This window comes from Colobus angolensis, unplaced genomic scaffold, assembly GCF_000951035.1.
Source record: "Colobus angolensis palliatus isolate OR3802 unplaced genomic scaffold, Cang.pa_1.0 Scaffold569, whole genome shotgun sequence".
Taxonomy (NCBI): domain Eukaryota; kingdom Metazoa; phylum Chordata; class Mammalia; order Primates; family Cercopithecidae; genus Colobus; species Colobus angolensis.
This window is the reverse complement of record NW_012119254.1, coordinates 1,477,258-1,488,153: the sequence shown is the minus strand read 5'-3', so window position 1 is coordinate 1,488,153 and position 10,896 is coordinate 1,477,258. Positions and strand designations below refer to the sequence as shown.

General features: G+C 37.7%; 1 protein-coding gene across 1 annotated transcript in view; it reads left to right on the top strand.

Moving 5' to 3' along the window:
- The window catches only part of CROT (carnitine O-octanoyltransferase), a 56,068-nt gene that overhangs the window by 42,172 nt on the left and 3,000 nt on the right, over positions 1–10,896 (top strand). Inside the window, exons 12-15 of the mRNA XM_011961774.1 lie at positions 5,026–5,149; positions 6,050–6,128; positions 6,214–6,307; positions 6,432–6,551. Coding sequence (XP_011817164.1) covers positions 5,026–5,149; positions 6,050–6,128; positions 6,214–6,307; positions 6,432–6,551 — 417 coding nt within the window. The remainder of the gene's footprint in view (positions 1–5,025; positions 5,150–6,049; positions 6,129–6,213; positions 6,308–6,431; positions 6,552–10,896) is intronic.

Sequence of the window (10,896 nt, the reverse complement as noted above, 5' to 3'; positions counted from 1 at the left end):
TGCATCTATTGAGATAATCATGTGGTTTTTGTCTCTGGTTCTGTTTATATGCTGGATTACGTTTATTGATTTGCATATGTTGAACCAGCCTTGCATCCCAGGGATGAAGCCCACTTGATCATGGTGGATAAGCTTTTTGATGTGCTGCGGATTTGGTTTGCCAGTATTTTATTGAGGATTTTTGCATCAATGTTCATCAGGGATATTGGTCTAAAATTCTCTTTTTTTGTTGTGTCTCTGTCAGGCTTTGGTATCAGGATGATGTTGGCCTCATAAAATCAGTTAGGGAGGATTCCCTCTTTTTCTATTGATTGGAATAGTTTCAGAAGGAATGGTACTAGCTCCTCCTTGTAGCTGGTTGTCCTTTTTTGCTGTCATAATAGTATCCTTAGATGTACAAAGTTTTAAGTTTTTATGAAGTTCATCTATTTTTTTCTATTGTTGCTTGTGCTTTTGGTGTCATACACAGGAAATCATTGCCAAATTCAGTATCATGAAGTCTTTTCCCTGTGTTTTCCTCTAATATTTTTATAATTTTAGCTATTACTTTAGGTCTTTGACCCATTTTTGAGTTAATTTTTGTATATAGTGTAAGATAAGGATCTGTATTGGAGTTCTTCAGAAAAGCAGAACCAATAGGCTTTTATACATATTGAATTTTACACTTGATAGACTACAGTAAATACAGTTGTATGTAAATACAACTTTTGTATATACTGGGAAACCAAAAAATTTGTGTTACTCTTTTCATTGCAATATTCAGTTTACTGCGATGGTCTGGAACTGAGCCTGCCATATCTGTGAGGTATGCCTGTAGATGGATCATGTTTTTTCAGGTTTTTTCAGTCCAGTCTACCAATCTCTTTCTTTGATTGGAGAGTTACATTTGAAATTATTTACATTTGAAATAATTACTGATAAAGAAGATAATAAAACATATAACTGATAATAAAACATACAACTTTAGTTATATGTTTTATTTAGGTCTTATATTGTTTTTGTTCCTTAATTACTCTATTACTAGTCTTTTTATTGAATTTTTTAGTATGCCATTTTGATTTCTTTATTAGTTTTCTTCAGTGGAGTCAGGCTTACCTATCCTTGTAGTCCTGTGTTGATGTCTATGCGTTTAAATAAATCACTTCCAGTTTTTATGGACTTGTTTCAGCAGGTAAGGACTTTCTCCTGCCTGGTCCCTGGGTGGACAGGACTGCCTCCAGAGTTACAGTTGAGTGGGGCTGCAGCCAGGTCATGGGACTGCTTATGTATTAGATAGTCAGCAGGCTATTATGAGAATACAGGTTGGCATGTTTCCTGCCTGATCCCTGGACAGATGGGACTGTCTCTAGGACCACCATTGAGTAGGACTGGAGCTGGGTTAAAGGGCTGCTTCTGTGTCCACAGTCAAATGCACAGTTTTGGTGGGTCTATTCCTGGGGAGCAGGTAGGTGTGATATCTTACAGGTCCCTAAACAGATGGGACTTCCTCCAAGACTACACAGACAAGCGGGCCTGGAGCCAAGACTGCAAGGTACCTCACTTCAAAGAGCTGCTCTTCTCTCCAGATGTTGGCCCTCATATTCTGTCTGCTTTAACAGTTGCCCAAAGTAATTTATAGATTCAATGCTATCTCCATCAATCTACCACTGACTTTCTTCACAGAATTAAAATAAAAACTACTTTAAATTTCATACGGAACCAAAAAAGAGCCTGGATAGCCAAAACAATCCTAAGCAAAAAGAAAAAAGCTGGAGGCATCATGCTGCCTGACTTCAAACTATACTACAAGGCTATAGTAACCAAAACAGCATGGTACTGATACCAACACAGATATATAGACCAATGGAACGGAGTAGAGGCCTCAGAAATAATGCCACACATCTACAACCATCTGATCTGTAACAAACCTGAGAAAAACAAACAATGGGGAAAGAATTTCCTGTTTAATAAATGGTGTTGGGAAAACTGGCTATCCATTGCAGAAAACTGAAACTGGACCCCTTCCTTACACCTTATACAAAAATTAACTCAAGATGGATTAAACACTTAAATATAAGACCTAAACCCATAAAAACTCTATAAGAAAACCTAGGCAATACCATTCAGGACATAGGCATGGGCAAAGACTTCATGACTAGAACACCAAAATCAATGGCAACAAAGGCCAAAATTGACAAATGGGGTCTAATTAAACTAAAGAGCTTCTGCACAACAAATGAAACTACCATCAGAGTGAACAGGCAACCTACAGAATGGGAGAAAAATTTTGCAATCTAACCACCTGACAAAGGGCTAATATCCAGAATCTACAAGGAACTTAAACAAATTTACAAGAAAAAAACAACCCTACCAAAAAGTGGGTGAAAGATAGGAACAGACACTCTCGAAATAAGACATTTATGTAGCCAACAAACATATGAAAAAAAGCTGATCATCACTGGTCATTAGAGAAATGCAAATCAAAATCACAATGAGATACCACCTCATGCCAGTTAGAATGGCGATCATTAAAAAGTCAGGAAACAACAGATGCTGGAGAGCATGTGGAGAAATAGGAATGCTTTTACACTGTTGGTGGGAGCGTAAATTAGTTCAACTGTTGTGGAAGACAGTGTGGTGATTCCTCAAGGATCTGGAACCAGAAATATCATTTGATCCAGCAATCCCAGTGTATACCCAAAGGATTATAAATCATTCTACTATAAAGATACATGCACACATATGTATATTGCAGCACTTTTCACAATAGCAAAGACTTGGAACCAACTCAAGTGCCCATCAATGATAGACTAGATAAAGAAAATGTGGTGCGTATACACCATGGAATACTATGCAGCATAAAAGAGGATGAGTTCATGTCCTTTGCAGGGACGTGGATGAAGCTGGAAACCATCATTCTTAACAAACTAACACAGGAACAGAAAACCAAACACTGCATGTTCTCACTCATAAGTGGGAGCTGAACAATGAGAATACATGGACACAGGAAGGGGAACATCACACACTGGGGGCTGTCATGGGGTGGGGACCTAGGGGAGGGATGGCATTAGGAGAAATGCCTAATGTAGATGATGGGTTGATGGGTGCAGCAAACCACCATGGCACATGCATACCTATGTAATGAACCTGCACGTTCTGCACATATATCCCAGAACTTAAAAGTATATTAAAAAAAAAATTCTGCAAAGCCTTCAAATAGATGTTTTTTAAATCCAGTTTTTGTTGTTGTTCCTAGCATTAAGACTGGCTTGCTGCAAACTAGCTCATGATAGCTGGCATTGGAAATTTCGCATAGTATTTTTTTTATACAGAAGATATGTTCAAATGAGGTTCCAGATAAATTTTACACATTGCATTCGATTGATACGCCTCTTAAGTCTTTTTTAAATATGGGAATCTTTTTCCTACCTTTCTCTTATTGTATTTGATTTGATGAAGAAACTGGGTCATTTATCCTGTAGAGTTTTCTGAATTTTCCTGATTGTAGTCCCATGTTGATATTTAACATGTTGCTCAGTCTCCTGTATGTCTTGTAAACTGGTGGTTAGAGCTAGAGGATTGATAAAAAGCATCAGTTCTTATTTTGGTTATGTTTTACAATAATAAATAGTTAATGCTCTTTGTTTTCTACTCCATAGTTTAAGATTGAGAGTGTGTTTACTTGTCAGTCAGCATCTATTATAAAAAGTTTGCTCCCTGAATTTTTTTACCTAACATTTTAGTAGTCATTGAAGATCATTGCTAAGATGCATTATTTCATTTGAGGTTACAGTGGTAATATTTTGTTACTCATTTTTACTGCATTTATTTTTAATTTGTTTTCCTGAAAGAATGTTATTTTAGTGCTATTTAAAAATATTATCCACACTTTCTCCTTCACACTTTGAAGGGATACCATTTCACTCCAGAGACAGAAACACTGAACAGAAGAGGCTTGAAAACTGCTTGAGTCCTCTTAGTACCCACATCAGAGACTTTTCACTCTCACTTCATTTGGTCTCTTTGACTCCAAATTCTAACCAACAAGAAAGTAAGAGAGTTTTATACCTAAAATTGCTATATCATTCTCCAACCCAGGAAAACAGGTATCACTTTGGGGAACTTCTTAAATTATACTTCTACTTTATTCTAGTCCTTCATGTTCTATATGGAGGCACTAAAGGTCAAGGACTCTGTATTACCTATTTCTGTATAATAAATTACCAGATTTATTATAATATATAATAATCATATATATAAGATTATATATATAATTATATAATATATATAATCTTGTATATAATATATAATAATCAAATATAATAAAAAACACATATATTTTTTATATCACATATTTTATGGATCAGTAATTTTATATAACAATGTTGTGGGTCATTTTTTTGTGATGCAGCTTAGTTGAGTACCTCTGACTTAAGGTTTTTTATGAGGTTATAGTCGGTATCAGCCAAGGCTGTTGTCGTCTGCTCTCCTGAGGGTAGGTCCACTTCTCACCTCACCCACGGGAACTAATAGGATTTGGTTTCTCCCTAGCTGTTGTCCAGAGGGCCGTCCTCAGTTTTCTGCCACTAGGGCTCTCCATTGGGCAGCCCTCAGCATGGCAGCTGACTTTCTTCAGATGAGAAATAAGAGAACAAGAGAGAGCTCTCTTTGTAACCTAATTTCAGATGTGATATCCCATCTCTTGTGCTGTATTCTTTCCATTAGATGCAAATCACTGTCTAGCCTGCGCTCAAAAGTGAGGGGTTACAGCAGAGCATAAATAGCAGGAGGCAAGAATGACGGGGGCCATCTTAGAGGCTATAATGTATACCTGACAGCAGCCATGCCTTTGAAACAGCCCACATTATCAGAGTACTTTTTGCTCTTTGGTATTGAAAATAGCCTCTTTTTTATTGAAAATCTCCAACCTATCTGTGTTAAAGGGCTTACTCTGTGAACAAAGCTAGCTTTATTAGGCAACTATGTCTGTAATGATATTAGAACATTTTATTTCTTATGATACACTCTCTTAATTTTTTCTTGTAGCCCTGGTTGTTGCTATGAAACAGCTATGACAAGATGTTTTTATCATGGCCGTACAGAGACTATGCGATCATGCACAGTTGAAGCAGTCAGGTGGTGCCAGTCCATGCAGGATCCTTCCGTCAGTGTGAGTATTGGAAAAGAAAAAACTCACAAGATTTGTTTAATTGTTCTAAAGGAACTGTGGTCTTTGAGTAACTAACTTCTTTGCTTCAGTTTTCCTGGATCATTAAAATACTTTGAGACATCTTTTTTGAGGTTTTTAAAGCATTTGTTCATTCACCAGTTAAGTGTGTACTTCTTGGAAAGACTAAGAAACAGGGAAGACGGGAAAAGGCCCCCATTTGTGTTAATTTCTAGGCAAAGGGTCTTCAGTACTTTAGGTATTTCAGGACTTCTTATCTGCCTTTAGAACAACACTAATAAAGTGCAGAAGTTCCAAGGTGCCATTAAAAGGAAGGTTTTCTTGATGTGGTTGAATGTTTTTGAAGTCACAGATTCTTGTTTCATATACTGGAACCAGGACAATTGTATGCTTTGTTTCATACTCTTTTTTTGAAGCATTTAGACAACAGCAAATTTCCTTCTCACTGTTATTTTAGTATTATATTTGTTTCTTTAGTTTTGCTAGATGTGGTTATATATGAGTGCCTGTATCTTAATTTTGTAGAACTGTTTTATTGTCATTTGTTTAGTTATGCTTTCATTTTTGAAATCTTGCTTTTATCTTTATATCTAGTGTATATGTTATACACTTTATAACAAGTGACTTGTTAATGTCACTTCAGTGCTGCCCACAAGTTCATAGTTTCCTATTCCAGGAAAGAAATAAGAAGCAGGATATACAGGGAAGAATAGGTGATAGAATAACTGAGGGAAAGATATAGCAGTATGTATTATAGATCTTCCTAGAAATCTTCTTTCCTCTCCCTAGTTACCCAAATCCTAATTACAATGAGTTTAGGATTTTTTTCTATTTGGGTTTTGCACAGTATGTTATTGAAGTGTCTCTCGATTTTTAATACAGCTTCATGAGCGGCAACAAAAGATGTTACAAGCTTTTGCAAAGCATAATAAAATGATGAAAGATTGTTCAGCTGGAAAAGGTACTTATGTTAAAATTTTTCTGACTTAAAAATCTCTCATGGTGAAAAAATTTTTTCTAACTTTAGATTTGGGATTTCATTGCAGGATTTGATCGTCACCTTTTGGGTCTCTTACTCATAGCGAAAGAGGAAGGTCTTCCTGTTCCAGAACTCTTTACGGACCCACTTTTTTCCAAAAGGTAATATAGTGTAGTGTTTAACAACTTCATCAATTAGCTTCTTTTTTTAATATGTTAAATGCTTTTTAGAAACAATATAAGCATCTGTAGGCCTAGTAAAATGTCTTTTTATTGTGCCACACAGCGGAGGAGGTGGAAATTTTGTTCTCTCAACAAGTCTGGTTGGCTATTTACGAGTCCAGGGAGTGGTAGTTCCCATGGTACACAATGGTTATGGATTTTTCTACCACATCAGAGATGACAGGTGAGGCTTCTCTTTTTCATTTGTACAGTGCTATAGAGTAAGAAAGGTATTACTTTTGTTATTTAAATGCCTTTCCTACACTGTGATTCTCATATTGCCATCTGTCACTTGTTACATAAGTATCTGTTTTTTCTACTTAGGCATTTAATACATATTCATGTTTCTCTGTCCTGCTTTTGAGACACTTGTCAGATCAGTCCCTTAGGTGTTTTTATGCAGAACACCGTTTCAGGTCTATTCAGCAATCATATCATCATCCTCAAAATCAGTATACCCGTGAACATATTTGGTTTGTACAAGGTATTTTATAGTAAGCTCAGATAAAATGTTTAAATATATGGTGGTTCATATAGTCATAGACAATATTAATGAGATAGAGAAAAGAGATTGGGTAAATTATACTTTTTAAAACATGTTTTACCAATTCAGATGCAGTTCATTTGGGCTGTGTGAAGTTTGACTTATGTTTATGGAAAGAATGAGAACGAAAAGATCAAAACCCAGTATAAAAAAGAGTGGTGGAGAACAAGATAAAATGAAAGTGATAGCAAGGCTTGTAAGATCCTTATTTACAGTCTGGCAGTCTCTTTACAGGGGACCTTTCAAAGCATAGTTGGCTTCGTAAAAATTACGTGGCTACATTTAGCACTATGTGAATAAGAAGAGGGCAGGCTTGGAGGCACTGCAGATAGAATGTGAAAAATTGGAATGGTAATATGCATGACATATTTCAGTTTCTGATACAATTGACCCTCGAACAACATGGGTTTGAACTGCATGGATACACCTATATGCAGATTTTAAATAAATGAGAAAATTTTTTAGAGATTGAGACAATTTGGAAAAAACTCAAAACTGTGTAGCTTAGAAATATCCAAAAACTAAAATATTCATGCATGCATAAAATATATACAGATACTCATCTATTTCATCATTTACTACCATAAAATATACACAAATCTACTATAAAAAGTTAAAATTTTTCAAAATGTATGAACATAAGCCCTTACAGACTTTATGTGGGGACATTTGGAGTCAAGAGAAATGTAAACAAATGTAAAGATTCAGTTTTCAGTCATAATTGCATAAAATTAATTGTGGTATGTACTGTACTGCTATAATAATTTTGTAGTCACCTCATGTTGCTATTGTGGTAAGCTAAAGAGTTGCAAGTATCTCCTTAAGATGTTACATAATGCTAATCGTCTCTGCGTAAGCAGTTTGTCTCTTTAGTGGATCACGAAAAGTGATCTTTCGTGGTTCTATTCTCATGTATTTTTCATTGTGGGTAGTACAGTATTATAAACATTGAATAATACCATGGGACCCATATCTAGTGCTTCTAGTAATACTGGAAGTGCTCCCAAGAAGCAGAGAAAAGTCATGACATTACAATAAAGAGCTGATTGCTTGATAAGTATGATAGATTGAGATCTGTAGCTGCATTTGCCCATCATTTCAACATAAATAAATCTAGTATGAGTACCATTAAAAAAAAAAAAAGGAAATTTGTGAAGCTGTTGCTGCAGCTACACCAGCAGGCATTAAAACTTTGCCCTTTTTGCAAAATACCTTTTGATCTCCAATTAAAAATGCAGCTTTTTTGTGGGTACAGGATTGCTATAAAAAGCCGTACCTATGGACTCTACTATGATTCTAGAAAAAGCAAAGTTACTATATGACAACTTTAAAGGAAGGTGAAGGATCTAAAGCTGGAGAATTTAAGGCCAGCAAAGGATAGTTTGATAATTTTAGAAAGAGGTTTGGCTTTAAAAATGTCAAGATAACAGGAGAAGTAGAGGCAGCAGACAAGTTCCCAGACACCATTAAGAAAATCACTGAGGAGAAAGGATATCTGCCTGAACAGGTTTTTAATGCAGACAAATGTGCCCTATTCTGGAAAAAAAAATGCCATGAAGGACGTTTGTTCATAAAGAAGAGAAGTATATTAGTCAGGGTTCTCTACAGGGACAGAACTAATAGGATATATATAAGAAGTATATAAAAAGCATTAACTCACATGATCACAAGGTCCTATAATAGGCCAGCTGCAAGCTGAGGAGCAAGGAAGTCAGTCTGAGTCCCACAGCTGGAGAAGTTAGAGTTAATGTTCAAGGGCAGGAAGCATCTAGCACAGGAGAAAGATGTAGGCTGGGAGGCTAAGCCAGTCTAGTCTTTTCACGTTTTTTCTGCCTGCTTTATATTCTGGCTGCGCTGGCAACTGATTAGATGGTGTCCTCCCAGACTAGGGGTGGGTCTGCCTTTCCCAGCCCACTGACTCAAATGTTAATCTTCTTTGACAACACTGTCTCAGACACACCCAGGATCAATACTTTGCATCTTTCAATCAAATCAAGTTGACACTCAGTATTAACCATCACAAGAAGCAAGCATCAGGCTTTAAGGCAGAAAGGGATAGGCCAACACTACTGTTTTGTGCAAATGCAGTAGGGTTTATGATCAGGACTGCCTTTGTCTGTAAAGCTGTTAACTTTGAGCCTTGAAGGGAAAAGATAAACATCAGCTGCTAGTTTACAAGAAGGCCTGAACAATGATAACCTTTTTTTCTGGATTGGTTTCTTTAATGCTTTGTCACTGAAGTCAGGAAGTACCTAGTCAGTAAGGGACTGTGTGTTTGTTTGTTTTTTTTTTTTTGAGACGGAGTCTTGCCCTGGCCCCCAGGCTGGAGTGAAGTGGCGCGATCTCAGCTCACTGCAAGCTCCTCCTCCTCGGTTCACGCCGTTCTCCTGCCTCAGCCTCCCGAGTAGCTGAGACTACAGGCGCCCGCCACCATGCCCGGCTAATTTTTTTGTATTTTTAGTAGAGATGGGGTTTCACTGTGTTAGGATGGTCTCGATCTCCTGACCTCGTGATCCACCCGCCTCGGCCTCCCAAAGTGCTGGGATTATAGGTGTGAGCCACTGCGCCCGGCCAGGGACTACCTTTTAAAGTTGTTTTGATTTTGGACAGTGACCCTGGCCACCCAGAACACCATGATTTAAACACCCAAGGTGTCAAAGTCTTTGGTCTACTTGCCCCCAGACATGTCTCTAATTCAGGCTCTAGATCGGGGGTCATAAGGACCTGTTAGGCTCATTACATGCAGGACTCAATAGAAAGGATGGTCAGCAAGGATTGTCTTTTACCCCAATGGAAGAGAGCATCATGAAAGTCTGGAAGGATTACACCACTGAAGATGCCATTGTTGTTATAGAAGAAGTCATGAAAGCAATCAAGCCCAAAACAATAAATTTCTGCTAGAGAAAACTATGTCCAGATGTACATGATTTCACAGGATTTACGACAGAGTCAGTCTAGGAAATCATGTAACAGATTGTGGATATGGCCAAAAAAGGCGGGGGAAGGTGAAGGGTTTCAAGGTATGGATGTTGGGCGAGGTTTGGTGGCTCATGCCTGTATTTCCAGCAGTTTGGAAGGCCAAGGTGGGAAGATTGCTTGAGACCAGGAGTTTGAGACCATCCTGAGCAATATAGTAAGACCTCATCTCTATTAAAAATTTTTAAAAATTGCCGGGCGCGGTGGTTCAAGCCTGTAATCCCAGCACTTTGGGAGGCCGAGACGGGCGGATCACGAGGTCAGGAGATCGAGACCATCCTGGCTAACACTGTGAAACCCCGTCTCTACTAAAAAACACAAAAAACTAGCCGGGCGGGGTGGCAGGCACCTGTAGTCCCAGCTACTCGGGAGGCTGAGGCAGGAGAATGGTGTAAACCCGGGAGGCGGAGCTTGCAGTGAGCTGAGATCCGGCCACTGCACTCCAGGCCGGGCGACAGAGCGAGACTCCGTCTCAAAAAAAAAAAAAAAACAAAATCAAGCACTATTAGTCACCACACCACAGGAATTAACAGAAGGTGACTTGAAGGAGATGAGTGCTTCTGAACCAGAGCCAAATGACGAGGAGGAAGACATAGTAGAAGCAGTGCCAGAACTGTTGTTAAATAATCTCACAGAAGCGTTCTGAGTATTCAAGACTGTTTTTGATGGCTTTTATGACATGCACTGGACCCTTCTATGATAGGAACATTGAAACTAAAGCAAGTAGGGCAAGGGTTGGTACAATATAGAAACATTTTCAGAAAAATGAAAAAGCAAAAAGATAGAAATTACAGTGTATTTACATAAAGTTACACTGAGTGTGCCTGCCTCCCCTGGCTCTCCTTTTATCTCTTCTACCCCAAGATAAGGCCATTGCATTTTAAATGTATTACATACTGATTGTAAAAAAAAAAAAAAAAACTGTTAAATATAAAAAATACATAAGAACAAAGTTATCTACATTTCCATTACATGGCATAAGACTATAATTATATGATGCTCCCAACCT